This window comes from Triplophysa dalaica, chromosome 11, assembly GCF_015846415.1.
Source record: "Triplophysa dalaica isolate WHDGS20190420 chromosome 11, ASM1584641v1, whole genome shotgun sequence".
NCBI lineage: Eukaryota > Metazoa > Chordata > Actinopteri > Cypriniformes > Nemacheilidae > Triplophysa > Triplophysa dalaica.
Window position 1 is genome coordinate 22,373,068 of NC_079552.1, and position 16,111 is coordinate 22,389,178.

The 16,111-nt window shown below is 41.9% G+C and overlaps 1 protein-coding gene across 3 annotated transcripts in view; it reads right to left on the minus strand.

Moving 5' to 3' along the window:
- Positions 1-16,111, minus strand: part of meis1b (Meis homeobox 1 b) — a 60,533-nt gene that overhangs the window by 10,986 nt on the left and 33,436 nt on the right. For all 3 annotated transcript variants that reach the window (XM_056760170.1, XM_056760171.1, XM_056760172.1), the window contains one exon: positions 6,208-6,284. In XM_056760170.1, coding sequence (XP_056616148.1) covers positions 6,208-6,284 — 77 coding nt within the window. The remainder of the gene's footprint in view (positions 1-6,207; positions 6,285-16,111) is intronic.

Consider the following 16,111-nt stretch of genomic DNA (forward strand, 5'->3'; position numbering starts at 1 on the left):
TCTGTGGCAGCCATAGGAATAGACATCACAACGGGAGGTTTAACGGTTCTCCGTCTAGCTGTCAATGTGGTGGTCTCTGCCATTCGGTGGAGTGCCCATGCAGGTACCGGCAGGTCTATTGACACACATATACAATAACTATCTATGATCTCATATGATCTTATTGTCATTAATAACAACAAGATAGCCAGACATTTATCTGGGATAAAAACTTAAAAACTGATGTTCATTTCCAATAATCAGTAAAGACGGACAATAGTATTTTTAATAGCAACATACAGTAGAGCAATATATAAAAAAAGCCAATTTCAATAATTACAGAGAGCTGAAGTCCATAAAATATCCCTCTCTGTCGCCATCTCTGTTTGGAACATGAAACTGCAGTTTACCAACTAACTTTTTTTTAGATGGGTTTATGTTGAATTTACTTATACCACAAAATCGTACACGACAGTTCAACTTATTATTATAACTGATGATTATAAGCATACTACTGTGGATCACGATAAGGTTCCACAGTTTTCAACATTTTTCATATTCTTGCTTAACTGATCTTGATTTGTCGTGTATGAAATCAACTGATTCTATTTATTTTTAACCTAGAAATAGGAGCGTATTTGTCACAATTTAACTAGGAGCGTATTTGTCGTATTTGTACATACAGTACAGATATATATGTTACACACTCTTGTATGCTTGTTTGCGTGGTTGTTCTTGAAGAGGTGAAGTTCAGCATGACCTTGCAATCACTGTAATGCTAAAAGCTCATTAGCTAATCAGTGGTCTGCTCGCTAATCAGCAGTCCAATCTGTTCCTAGATTTATAAACATAACCAATATGCTGTAGTGCACAGCCGTCTATCATGTTCACATTCCCTCACAAAAGAGAGGATAAAAAGGAGAGAAATGAAGAAAAAATTTAGGCAGTGCCTGGGGCTCACTGTGATGTAAGACATCGAGAGTGAGAGAGAGAGAGAGAGAGAGAGAGAGAGAAGGGGTGCACCCTTGTATGGTTCACAGACTCTGTACGAATGCATGCACATTTCATATGACAACTTGCTGCCAAAGAGTCATCCAGGCACATATATCTAAACATATAAAGACGTGTTCTCTCAGAGACAAAGAAATTATTTTAACTGTAATGTTCTCATTTACACATGCAGTCCAACACAAGACTAAACGCACAGACACACAGAACCACTCCGACTTGTCTGCTGTTGACACAACACAGATAGAGATCAGGTCTGAGCAAGTGCTGAAATTCCAGTATGGCAGAATTGTTAGCAAATACTCGAGAAGAGCCTGAGCTCAACTGTGCAGAAAGGCAAACAATCCTTATATCCATCCAGCTTCATGGGTCTGAGCTCTCCACAATGTCTCTCATCTTTGCCTGATGTAGCGAGGGGATTTTGTGGGTGTTGGCTGAGCCGGTATGCTCGGTGTCTCTTCGGTGTAAATATGTCTTTTGTTTGGCGGTTTGACCTCAGGGTGTGTTGGTATTTCGTTGAAAGGCCACGGATATTCACGCTAAAGCACCTTGACAGATAGGCTGTGCGAAGACCGCCCCGGGACACGAGCTCTAGCTCACCCGGACCTGCTCGCGGAGTCCTGTGGGCCAGTGCTCAAGTGTGGCCATGCACACACATACAGACACGTCCATGTACAATTCACCCAAATAATCTCTCGGGACACAGCGTACAGAATTATAATTCCAGCAGTACAAAACCTGTTGCCAGATACAATTTTATTGCACGGATGTTGCTTTGGTATAACTCAGGGAGCATCCAGTTTATCTGTTTGTCTCTGATCTTTCTCGGCTTTCTCATAAGAAATAACAATAAGACCTACGGTAAGAATGAAGAGTTTTAAAATAAACCTGGAAAGCATAGCATTACAGTTCGGTAATTTCGCGAAAAATGTAAACATTTTTGCATTTTAGTTTGGAAAATCGACCCTAGTTTTGAAATATTACTTATGTGATTTGGGGACACCTAAATCAGTAATGACATATTAGGGACATGCAGTTGGTGATTTTATCTTATCTACAAGTAAAAATGTTGTCTATCATCTCTTTAAGATACCTGTTGGGTCATAGGTCGCAATTTCCTTTAGGCTATCTCAACGTTGCCAAATGCTACACCAAGAGCGCACAGAGCAATCATCCAAAGCTTTTCTTGAACAAGTTTCAACTTCTCTTGACATGGGCGGGCTTGGCTGTCAGAGAAGTGAAGCATGCCAGTCATCCAGTTCGCTCTCTTTCTTTCTCTCTCTTTTTTCTTCTCTCAGGCGCAGAAACCTGATCCCTGGTGTGTGGACGCTGTTTCTCTAAAGTAGCCCCGCCACACTTCACTCCATGCTTTTAAGACTTTCATAAAAGCCGCCTTATTGACAAAACAATCCATCCCTAAGGTTTAAACAGCATCTTTAAAGGGATTATTAAATTCCGTCAGGAAGGGAAGAACGGGCAACATGTGAAACCCGATGACCGGCTCATTGATTTTACATCACTGATCTTTATAGAGTGTTCTCAGAATGCTTCCTCTTATCGTCAAAGGCTAAAAAACTTCACACTTTCTGTCTACCTCTTGCCGTTTTCTCGCTCCCTCGTTTTCTCTATCTGCTAATGCTTTGCGTTTCAATAAACATTTGTGCCTCAGCGGCAAAACAAGTGACTGCTTTACTCTAATACAGTTGTACATCATCCCTATCAAAGCTCTGACATCTGCCTTCAAAAATAGATCTCGCCGTCGATCCATATTCCGTCGTCGACTCGCTGTGTCTTGAACGTCTCTGTGTGCTCACTGCTCATGCGTGCCCTTTGTGTGCCTATGCATGTGTGCGTGAGTGTGTCCACAAGGGTGTGACTAAGTGTACATCTATTGGGTATAATTTGGGACTGACAAACTGGTTTTCTTTAAGCGTTTTCGTTGCACGTCGACTGCACACACACACAGCGCTTATTGTTAATACGTAAACCAGGATTCGAAGCGGTCCCCTACGTTGTGTTAGCGCCAATAATTCATGAGTGATCTTCACCCCACGCAGCCTTTAGCATTTTTATTTAATCTCGAGCCCGTAGATTCTTAGAGTCCTCATCAATAATGGACACGTACATGTGTGTTAACAAGTCTATGGGAGCTGGGCTTCTTCAGGAAGCTGTAAATTTTGGTTGATCTCTTGTTTAGCTTCGTCTGTTTACTGTTTGTAGGGTATTGCGTTCTAGTAATCACATGTCCACTCTTGGGTTAAAGTTTTTGCTTAAAGATATGAATAAATAATATGTTTGCATTTTGTAAATAAGTGCTTTTATGTTGCAAATATGATGCTGGAATGAAACTCATATATTCTATATGTTGAAGGCGAGCTGTTTTGGCCTTGTGCTTCGACTAGTCCTTTAAACAGAATCACAGCTACGGAAATGCATCTAAAAATCAGCAGGTCAGGAGGTAACATCACCAGGGGTTGCCATGGAGATACCCAATGGTGAGCCTCCTACGAATCACAACCACGGACCTATGAAACGACAGATTCCACTTTCTAACCTAATGTGCTGAATGTCTCTCTCGTCTTACACACTTTTAGCTGTGCCCTTACACACATACCCGAACACGCATCCACGCAGTCGCACACAATCTGGAAGAGGGCATGCTGGGTTTAGCGGCTAATACCGCTTAGATTGACCCCCCTTGCGGATGCTCTGTCTCCTTTAAGCACACAAACAGTCTGAGAAATATTTTAAAGGAAAACTTTGCCACAAACGCATCGTCCAGAGGGGTTAGGTTTGAAGAACACTTCGTAAAGTAATTGTGTGCGCTCTCCACTAACTAATATGGCTGAAAGAATTGATCTCCCATGGGTTGTCGTGAGGTGTCAGAAATTGATAACCCTAACATAATTCCCTTGCATCTGTCAGCCTGCATCCCACCGATAGGCCACTTTTGAAAACGAATCCTTATTCACAGTCACCGGTTGTCTCCAATGTACTAAATTGAACAATAGTTAGGATTATGTTGTTATAAATTACATTTTGTGTAATGGGCTTTAATACATCTCCCATCACTCTGTCTCATGGCCTCTGGTGTACATAACCAGAAGTGGTTTGGTAAAAGCTCTGGGAAGTAACGGAATACTTATCACAGTGTTATGCAATCAGGATACAAAAAAAAACAAATGTTTGTTTGTAGTATTGCCTATATATTAGGGATGCACGATAAATTACCGGCCGATAAATGGTCATTTCTAAAATGATCGGTATCGGCCGATTAATATAATTTAGGCCGATATATTATAAGCGATAAATCAGAACTAATTTCATCTGGTTAAACTTCTTCAGCTGAATGCCGGTCACAGTTTAAATACTGTACAGTGTTGTCTTACTGTTGTGATCATTCATTTACTGCTATTAGAAAAACATTGTTGATGTAGGTACAGTATATAGATATAGTATTTATGAATGTGTAAATAACATATAGCATATTGTATGAATCGGACTGCTGTCTAAATGCTTTCTGTCTTGAGACCTGTTAGACATTTGACACTAAAGAACAATTTTCTGGGTTGCTCTGGAAGAACATCTATAATTTGTTTATTAACTAAAAAATATACCAGAAAAGTTTGAAGGTTAAAGAACCGTTAACCAGTTTAAAGTAGGCTTGGTACATGATATACATAATATTCAGGGAGAAAAAGGGAACTAATGGTTACCTTGTTTTCTAAAGTCAATGTTTTCAAATAAAAGCAGTTGTCCACTTTTTGCCTTTTGTTTCAGTCTTAGGGAATTTTATATTAAAATTTAGATACTGTATATCTGCTTCTAATTTTAAAGAATTGTCGGTTATCGTTATCGGCCAACAATCTACTTATCGGTGCATCCCTACTGTGTATGTATGTGTCTTTCAAAACCTGTATTTGACTCTTTCATCAGTGACCACAGAAGAAGATATTCTGAGAAATGTGTAATTGGTTTGGTGTTCATACAATGAAAGTCCATCGGGGCAAGTGTTGTTTGTTTACAAACATTCTTCAAAATATCTTCTTTTGTGTTCTGCAGAAGAAAGTCATAAAGGTTTAAAATGTCATGAGGGTGAAATAATATGAAAGAAGAAAAATTTTGGAATGAACTAACACCTTAAGTCATATTGTTGACATTGTTTACTCCTGTGTTTATCTGCATATGTGGAGAAATTAACCAGATAATGTTACTGCATATAGGCCTAGTTTCACAGACAAGGCTTAAGGCTAGTCCCAGACTAAAATGAATGTGTGACCTGTCTTATCTGAATATAACTTCCCCAGAAATATCTTAAAATATATCGGTGGCATTGTTTTGTATCAAGATGCACACCACTTTTGTATTCTTCAAAGGCATTTTTATTGAAGCAACATAAAGATCTTAATTCAAGTAAGGCATAGTCCTGACTAATGCTATACTGTGTCTGTGAAACCGGGCCATAATGTTGTAATATTCGGATTAGGTTACTGATTACAAATCATCAGTGTTTTTGTATCGCAATAGATTTCAATTTAGGAAAATTTCAAGTAACCACCCAACATCAAGGCCAATGTATTCAGCAAAACAGATTTGGGCGATATCAATATCTGACACCTATGCAACAAGAGCCGAGAGTTTGCGAACAGAATTCCGAGTTGCCTGTTGAGGCCCTTGAGAAGAAAATATGTGGCAAAGGTTTCTCTTTGTGTTCATACATCAAAAGTCCCCACCTGTGCTCGTTTCACCTCCCCACTCCCTCTCAGGCCCTTCATTAGACACAGCTAATAACTGTAAGTAGGTGCTGATAGCCATCTCTGATAACAAAAGCACCGGCGCAAAGGTTCAGTCAAATTTACAGAACTTCCTGCGGTGGGAACGAGAAATCAATAGCCGGTTGGACGGAAACAAAGAGTCCCGTGTCACAGTGAGCGAGCGCTGGTCTGACGGGGTGGATCTGGACAAGCACGAGAGTAACCGCTATCACAGGGACTCGTATTCGAATGTGGTAAAAAAAAAAGAGAAGCGTCGGAAAAATCCTGGCGGCAATATCCCTTTGGGTGAATTGATTTGAAAGGAGATGAGGCGATAAGTGGGAGAGGGACGGGAGGGGCGGGCAAAAGTGGGGGGAGGGGAGCGTATTAATTCAAATCATTAGGAACTGCTCGCCAGAGGCAAAGCTATTGATTGCATGTAAACACAAAAGTACAATTGACTTACCAGTTGTTCACTTGTAGTATAGTGAGCCCGGTGTCTTGTGCCAATTGCTTTTTCTGTTCTTCTGAAGGGTAGGGGTGCTGATGAAAGAGAGAAAAAACAACAGGAAACGACATGAGGAATATTGTAAATAAATCAATTAATGAGCCCATTTGTTAGCCAGAGAAAGGTCTGAGGTACAGGAGGGAGACGCTGCCGACACGCTTGCGAGGAAAAGTGGCAAAGCAGCTGTTAATTAGTGTGAAAAAGTGAGGTGTGTCTCTTTCTTACAGTCATTAATGGAATATGAAATCGTGTAATTAATGGCAGCGAAAAAGGCAAGCCAATTATAAAGTTAAGTGAAGTGTGGGAACAGAAACAGTAATTAGAGTGCTGTGCCGTTCAACCCCAATGAAATATATTCTAGTCATCTCGCGGCCATGCATGCCTGATGGAGGATGGCTGGCTAAAGTGGAATACAGTCGCTCAAACCTAGTCTGTGTTCTCGATGCTGGGCAGCTAAAAATGAACCACGTGCATAAGACCAAAACCAATGCAGCTGAGCTTCTGAAGTGACAAATTCGATTTTGAGCTGATCCAGCTGTTCAAATAAAGTTGAGGTGAGATTTGCTTGATTTATATTAGCGTTGAGAAGTATGGAACCGGCTAGCTTCGAGTCTAAACAATGTGCTGTTCATGGAAAAGACAAGACGGGGCCTGTGTTAAAGCGCCTGTAAAATAGTACAGTGCGCAAAGATGTTTACACCACATTTGAACCTAGAGAAATAGAAAGAGAGTCAGAGTAATAGAACCTTTTTAAAATATGCTTTGTAAAAAATGGTCATGGACTCTATGTGATCTATGTGATAGGGTCAGCGTGCTGTTTGTGCTGGAAGATCCAGACCTTCTAAGCCCTTTACCTAAAACACAGCCCGACAGGGATTAACACGCTCAGGGGCTTTAACTTGGCCTGGGGTTGCATGTCAACCTATAAGGAAATGGATCGCTGACCAACAACAAACTGCAAAGACCATAATGTGAAGTTAACACCACAGTTAAGAAGTTGTATTTGGTGCTACGGAATATGATTTTCTCTTTTAAATCATAACCTTCTCTATGTCTTTCTAGTGTAGAATAGAAAAAGATCATCGATTCTGATTATAATTCACCCTTTCAGAGGTATAATGAAAACAAGGCTTCCTAACGAACAAGCAGAAATGTAAAAATGTTCGGCGCCATGGGTTGTCTGGTCTTTTTTTTCTAGCGATAATAAATTGGAATGTCTTTCATGCTGCTGAATGCATGTTTATTTACTATTCCTGCTGGAGAAAGCGAGCTGTTTTCATGTTGCTCTGTCATTTTCATGTGATCCAATTGTACATAAATTGGAACAAACTGTGGATAATCTCATGCAGAAAGTTATAATTGCAGTGTCGCCTCCGGCCACTTCTGAGTACATTTTTGGACTTTTTGCCTTATCATTTGCCTTCAGTGTTCATTTCCTCATCTACATAAAGACACCACAATGATGAAGTTTGTGTGAAGCCTGGGCTGAAAATATGAGAATTACTATAACTGTTATACCATTAGTGATAATTCTTTGAAAGCCAGAATATGAGTATCAAATATGTAACGCCAATTCTAAACGTTTCATTGTAAACAAATGATAATTTCAAGGCAGTAACTTTTGTCATATCTGACCCACGTGTGCTTTTTAGTACAAGAAGAAGAGGATCGAAGGCCTTGTGACTTTTGGGGGCAGGCTGCGCCAAAGGCTGTGTGACAGCACAAACATGGCCTGTTCATCTGGCGACCCACAAAGAATAACTTAAGACATGTGAGAATCTGAAGTTAGTAAGTTTAACACTTTCTGATGAACATCCTGTGTACAGTTCACTACCTTTGCTATACTAAAACAGTTTTATAGATGTGATATTTAACTTAGGCTTGTATTCACTCATACAGAAATAACTTATGAAAGAACTTAGCATTTTGCTATGTAAGAAGTTTTGTGCAACTGCTGTTTCAAAACGGCTGTCACTTGCATAGCTTTGTTTTTAAGGGATACTTCAACCAAAAATGAAAATTCTGTCATCAAAAGTTACTGTCATCATAGGGTTACTTTCACACCCTCCTACACTCCTACACCCCATCAAGAACCCTGCGTTCAGCAAATGATCTGCAGTGAATCGCTTTCCTGCTCATTCTCCTTCACAACTCCTTCCTGGGGGAACATTCCCATTGACTCCCATAGTAGGAAAAAAATACAATGTTTGTCAAAAGTGCCCCAGAACTGTTTGCTGTCCTACATTCTTGAAAATATCTTCTTTTAAAAAAAACTATTAAATCATTTTTCCTATTATGGGAGTCAATGGGGGGCAAAATCTGTCTGGTTATAAGCATTCTTCCAAATATCTTTCTCTTTCTTCAACAGAACAAAGACATGTATACAGATTTGGAAAAGTTTGAATGCGAGTAAATAATGACAGAATTTTCATTTTTGGCTGAAGTATCCCTTCAAGAGTCAAACGGCACATTACATAGTCCAAACTTGTAAAAGTCTTAATCGAAACTACACAGAGTCTTCTTAGAAGTATCGTATCGTATAAGAACATTGATTAAGGATAGAAGAAAGAACGCATTTTACCTGCTTAGTTCTCACAAAAAAGAGGTGGGTGGAGGGCTTTCAACTAAGGCAACTTGTTAGACGACTTTATAAAATCGAAAATGTTGCAACAATGCACAATGGGTGGAGAAAACGAGCAGTCAAGTTTCAGCTGAACTTAAACAGTAACCTAATCCTATCCGAACTGCTCATTAAATCCTAGAAACCTCATACAAAGGCTTGTTCAGTGATTGACAGGTGGGTCCGACCATAAGCATTCAGCAGTACCCAAACAGGATTCCTGTACAAACGCCAACTGGGTCAGGCTCTTCCACCCACAGCATCGTACGTGCCTCACCTTTGTTGTCATAATGACTTTGAGCTAGCCACACCTGTATTTGAGCAGAATGGGGCAGTGGTGACTGAGGTCCCATTTACGCGTAATTTGTCATATCTAGATAATATATGACTTATTCACATTTCATTAACACCTGCCCTCACAAAAGGCGCTCTGTGTTTGCCAGGTCTGATTGTTTGCGCTCTTACATGTAACTATTGGGGAGCTTATCTTCCAGTGCCTTTGGGGCAGACGGTACAGAAATCATGTGGCTTTTTTATTTAATTATGATGGATTTGGAGTTATTATTATTGTTGGTATTGGCCTTACATAAGTGTGTGGGCATGTCCGTCCATTTTTTCCACAATTTCTTCCCACATAGCAATGACAATTCTCCATATTTGGCTTGATTAGACACATTGACCTGCAAAGTGAGCGAGACTTGTTTTGTTTGTGCTTTAACTATATAGGCCGCTGGGCTATGCCCACGCACAGGTTACTGACAAGTACAGTTGCCGTTCAGTATGGACAGAATGCTAGGCTTGAAGAAGAGATATAAAACCAGGTTAAAGCAGGTAAGCTTGAGCTATGGCAAAGAAGAACTCATCTACTCAAGTCACGCACTCTGCGTGGTGCTCTCACGTCTGTTCTCAAACAGATTCCCCTAACTGCTCACATCTCTATTAGATTTCTGCCACCCCTCCTTCCCCGCATCCCTAAATGGCTTTCCTTGTCTTCCCTTACCGTCTGCCCGCACATTATATCCGAGCCTGCTGACGTTTTTCATTATCTCAGGGCATTCATGAACTCATGAGGCAGATATGTTCAGAGAGCATTTTTTCATTGTCTTAGTCTCCAAACACTAAATTATCTCTGTGCGTCAAAACAGAGTGATTTACGTTCTGGTTAAACTGAGAGAAACCGACAGATTTTATAATAGTCAGAAGACACTGAGTATTTTAATCCTCTTGGCAGCAGTGCTGGGTGAGAATTGTTTTCTCAGGGTCTCGTGATGCTTTAGCGGGAAAGCAATAACACTGCCTGAAGAACAGATGGAAAATCTCAACGCATCCTCCCTGTTTCCTTTCGCCTATCTTAATGATACGTCTTGTCCAAATATACTACTCCTTTCATCAGAATTTCCAGCCTCTTCTGTACTGGTGGATGCCAAGCCAATGATGTCCACCCTGTGCTCATTTCTTCGTCATGTATCTTATCTGTGTTTGTGTGTGTCTAGCGGTGCATCAACAATAGTACCTCCCAGTCTTCCTCTGCAGCCCCCTCAGACAGAGAATGGCGGGTTAGAGCATGGAGTCTGTGTCCTATCAGCGAGATAAGAAAGGGTGAACAGGTCTCCTCTCCCCTCCTCTCTTGCTCTCTGCCTGAGTGAAATACTGCTTTTCCAGAAAGATGACAGACTTTTCCCCCTAACCCTCGGCTGACTCTGCTCTCCTTACCCACAATTCAACGCAGCTGCGGAGAATGTTGCTTTGAATACAGCCAAGATATGAGGAGTCAAGTTGTGTCAGGAGACCTTTCCGTGGGAGCGTGTAGGATTCCAGTATTTACGGCACTGTACCCTGAAAGCTGAGAGGTATGAGCCAGACTATGAGAGCAGAAACATGAGAGGTCTGTACTATTGGTCTTTATGTCTTTGTGGGGAGAGTTGTGTCTATGTAGAACATTGAGAAGGAGGTCTGGATGAGCTCCAGCTGCGCTTCTTATCAGGATCCCCCGGTTCACTGTGAGGGGATAACTATTTTGGAAGTTTCTTTCATCTCTGCATTTTTCATCGTCATCTTGCTTCCCCCACAAAAAGCTTGAATCCTAGCCATTTTCCTTTACCCATCGACTCCCAGGTTGGTTAGGGCCACATACTAAAGGCATCCTCCCCCAACACTGCGGACAGGTCTTTTTGTGTTCCACATAACTGGTTAATTAAAATCAGCCACAACCCCCTTGACTCTGCCACCTTCATTATCCGCATTACTGTTATTATCGTTATGTTCTATTTAAGGGTACATATTTCAGTATCCTGTGTGATTTGGATTAAAGAAGCTTTCCATGCAAGATTAACTTAATAAAATAAGTGTGTGCTGAACATGGTGCTTAATACTGCCGACGGAAAAACGTGGGGAGGCACAGCACAACATAAACAAATTCCATCACTTAGTGCCAATCTCCCTGAGAAATCATGTAATCTGTAATGTTTCAGAGGTGACCAAGGTCACTGGGTTCCTTCAAGGTCACTATGCGCGAGTTCATTTCAGCTAGGTCTTCAACTGCAGCTTTTCCATGTATCTCGTGGCTAATTCCCATAGAAGCCAAGCTTCGCCTGAGGAATGCCTAAGGCTGAATTCAGGGCCCATTTTGTCCGAGGTGTCCTCTGAGTATCATTTCAACATCCCATCTCGAACCAGTGCTTCGCTGAGTTTGCTGTGACTACCATTCTTTGGTGGGTCGACTTTCGAGAAAACAGGATTAGGTCTGAAGTTTTGTGCTCACCCACTCCAGCTCTACTGGCATTAACAGCACACTCACTAGAACCAAAGCTCAAGGCCTTCTCTTCCGCAGTTAGGGCCACATACAGCAACCAGCCCAAACTTCAGGTTGGGGGAGGATGGATTACCCTTGATATTTGGCTGAGAGTATTATCTCTCAATACACAATTATGTAGTCGTTGTCATCATCACTAAGACAGAGATGGGATGCACAATCACTGCTTTTTTACAAAGTTATTTACTATTAAAGATACTTGCTGTTTTCTAAAGAGAGCACTATCATTCTTGGCATCAGAGATTAGCCTTGGCAAAGGAAGAGCTGAGACATAAAGCATTTTAAATTCCTTTTGCTGTACGTGGCATAAACATGAAGTTTTGTCCTTCATTAAGGAAAAACAAAACGTACTTCATATGGAAAACTGAAGAGAGAAAGAGACGGTAAAAAAGACAAACCACAAAACAGAAAAAATTGGGTTAAAGAAGCTCTGTTAATACAGATTTACCAATGACACACAACAAACGAGGGAGAAATATCGTAAGATTTGGTAAACCACTGGAGGCTAGTGTTTTTGGATGCCCTGGCGGAGTTGGTGACTGGCTGGCTCACAAAAATTGCAATGATTCATTTGGACAGCTTTAAGTTTTGGAGGAAGCTAAGTCAACACACAGCTGGCACATGAATTATTCACAGGCAGCGTTTTTAGCATTATTGTACTACAACAAGCTGAAGCTGGCAATACTTGTAAAAAATATGTAATTTGCTTTACTTTCTTTATTGCAATTTGCTTACCAGCACTTCCTCTGTTCATTTTGGGGGGGTTTTGGGAAGAGGGCATAACACAAGCTCTTTTGGGTAGGGAAGTGGCGCCTTGGTTTAGAGGCCACTGAGGACATAATGCAAGTCTTAAATTAAAAGATGGGTGTGAGCTGGAATACAAATCAGATCCATATCTGTGTAAACATTCGAGCCCAGTATGCACTAAATCAACATTATCAAATCTGTACTATTGGATTTGCATTCAAAAATGCAAAGCACAAAAGGCAAAGGAGAAAATTACACATATCTGGACACCCGGATTTGTTAGCCACTTCATTTGAAGACAGTGGTTGGTATTTGAATAGCTTTACATAGAGAAGGGGAGAGCTATATTTTTCATGAGGTGGCCTATAGCTCCCATCGGCAAAAGAGGGTGTAAAGGAGAGAGTCAATTTCAGACACTGATCTGAAGTCAGCCGGATTAAGACAGGCAGCTTCTTATTCGGTCTCATTACAGATCCCAGTGGAGGCGTGGGGAGTCTGTGTTTAAAGGGGATGCGTGTTGTTCCACACCTGCTGTTCACAGTCACACGGTAATAAGGGGGCCAGCCTGCAAACACTGACTGGAGCTTGGTGGACTGCGGCTGATGAGCCCGGGCTAATTCAAGAGTGATTATGTAGTTTACTGGACCACTAAACCTCTTTAAGCTTGTAATTACAGCCTATTTGAAGGGGGGACATTCAAAAGCAATTCATCCGCGCCGTGCCGTGCCATGCCGACCGCAGCTGGAGGTGGGCTGCCGGCACTTGGCGGGGGAGGCTAATATCTGTGGGGATGGAGATTTGCGCACAGTCGGGCAGGTAGCATCACGGACAAAGAGTTACGCGTTGCCTCAGACAGCCTTGCTCTGTAAAGTGCCAGCCAGAGCTCGGTGCTGCAAATTGTACAGCAGCTTGTGCTTGTTTAAAGCTGATATAAACCAATTGATTGTTTTAGCTATTGTCGAGAGGAATGGGAGTAAAATGCAAAGCAGCATTATTAAGGCATGCTTCGGTACACAAGCTGCTCCACCCTCCTGCCTCCCAGCAGCCAACACTGGGTTTGTTAAAGGTGGGGGCCGAGTGGCAGGGGCAGGAACTCATGATGCATTAAATGTTAAGGGAATCAGGTTACCATATTGCACCCTGACCAAAGAATCCATTCCAATGCCTTTACTTTCAAGGAAATTGTCCTTTAGCTAGTACCACTGAAATGTGATGCTCAAAGGAAGCAATTTCGGGACCACAAAAAATTCTAATAACCTGCGCGATATTATTATGTTATTATCATAATTACCCTTTTGCCCTCGCCATTTTAATTAATGTTCAATGGAGGGCCGGAGGGGGAGGAGAAACCTGGTCATGGTTTGAAAAGAGTTAAAAGAAGGTAAAGGTATTTTACAATTGATCCCTTATGCCGATTCCCTGCCTGCTAGAAGTATAGAGAGTGTCTGGGTGAGAGAATGAAGAACACAGAGAAACATGTTTTGCCTCTCCTCTCTGGTCCTCCCTTTATCTTCCTCCCCCACCTCTCTCTCTCTCTCTCCTCTTTCTCTTTCTCTCACACAGAGCAGAAGAGAGATCCTTCTTCATCGGTGCACAGCTTATACAAATCAATGACTTAATCTGTCGTAGCAAACAAGTGAGCAGTGCCTTGCCTCTGTCTGCTTCCTCCTCCAACGGGGCTAAAACACTCCGCTGATAACAGCGAGAAGGAAGAATAAAGAGGCCCCTGGACTAACACATTCTCTTTTTTTGTGATCTTACACTTTCCATTAACGTGTGAATTCAATCTGATGAAATGCAGCCGTGTCTAGGTCGAGACATGGCTCACACTGGGGGAGTGATCCCCTGGCTGCACGCGGCAATCTCTGCGGGGACGACATGGATCAGCAGGTGCTCTCAATGCAGCTCCCATGCAGCCATGCATCCCTTATTGCGACAGGAAACACCATGCACTCAGTGCGGCAGGTAAAGGTCAAGATCCACTATCAGAGCTAAATGGAGAGAATCCTATTCAATAGTTGAGCATGTGCCAGCTCCTGGATAAAGTTAAGGCAAATAAGACAAATCTAAGAGGTTTTAAGTGTCCAAGACCATTTCCCCTTTGTTCATCGCCTTGGGAAATCAATGACAACAAAGACAACTGCATTTTGAAAGGGTCTTGGAGTTAGCGTTCTGGCCGCCTTAGCTCCATTAAGCAATTTATGCACTTAAACACGCCAGCATAAAATAATTTAATTTATCTCCTCCAAGACAGCACTGATATAATAGATTATAAAATGCCTGTCAATTTTTCGTTTGTTTCCATTTCTGTCTTCTTTGCTTTAAAATCGAAGCAGTGCTAGTCTGGGAGTGCCTGATACTAATGCGTACTAGAATGCGTCTGCGTGTGTGTTCTTTTTCAGACACATTGCCAGACAATTACACTGTTGATTCTCTATGACTCTCCCTGACGAAGGGGAAAAAAGCCCCATCGTGAGGCCTGAGGCTAGTGCTGTTTCTTCCTGAAGAACTGTTTGTCCCCAGATGAAAAGCACAATGAGCTCAGAGCAACACGCATGGCTGAGATTACAAGTAGGAGGAACTGAATTGATAAATTAGTTCAGCAAACGTGCAAACTGATTACCACGTCTCTTCTGCCATATAATCCATCAGGCATACACTGGCGAGCACATTCTCACAAAAACAGTCAGCCAAGAGTATCTGGGACAGACTGCTGGAGTTCTGCTCTGTGGGGGAATGCTCTGCAGTGGCTGTAAGTAAAAGGTATTGAGCTGCTGACTGCAGACAGAAAGATCCCGGAGCACTGCCGATTACAGCATAGCTAGGCTAAAACACCTTGCTTTGATTCTCCACGAATGGAAGCTGGATGAAGACTTCCACAGCATATAAGATGATCGAATCAACGGATGGACTCGCCAAAACCACAGCAACTGCTGCTCAGATGTATTTCGAAAGACAGCATGCTGGACTGGCACCCAAAGGTGCAAACTGGCTGCTACCAACTGCTGCTGAACATATTTCAACTATCCTCATGTAGTCTTCCCTGCCAAGTAAGTTAGTGCTCTGTGGATTCCTCATTGTGCCACACTTCAGGATATTCTCTTTCTGTTTCCATAGAAGGAGTTGGTGTGTTTTGGAGAACCTTGCACCTCGCCTGAGCTCCTCTCAGGAACAGGCTGAGAAGTTTATCCTGACACTGAAACTGGTTGATGAGCATTAGCCAGCACAGTTTTACATGTTAAATCCATGGCTGGTACGCAGTTGGAGGACCGAACAGGTCTAGTATGATCTCACGCTTGTGAGCCGCTAGCTTGCACTTGCTTCACAAGTAGCTGATAATTAAATACAATACTTGTATGGTGTAGCAAGTCAGCGTATAACCATCCTCAACTGACAATGTAAAGAAAATGAATATACCAACAATACATGTTAACAAGATCGAGGGACTTTAGAGAGGTACGCTTGTGGAAAGTATAGCACATCTAAGGTGGTTTGGTAGCAACAGTGGCTGACCCTGTGGGCATTATAAAGTTGTCAGGTTCTTGGGAGCAGTCAGGTCGGTGGATGGCTGAGTAGTACGATTGAGGGAAGGCTTCTCATCTGGACCAGCCATCCTCCAAAAGTTCAAAGGTTACATGAAGTAAAACTTAACTGCCCTACAGAGACATTACAGGGTATTTAAG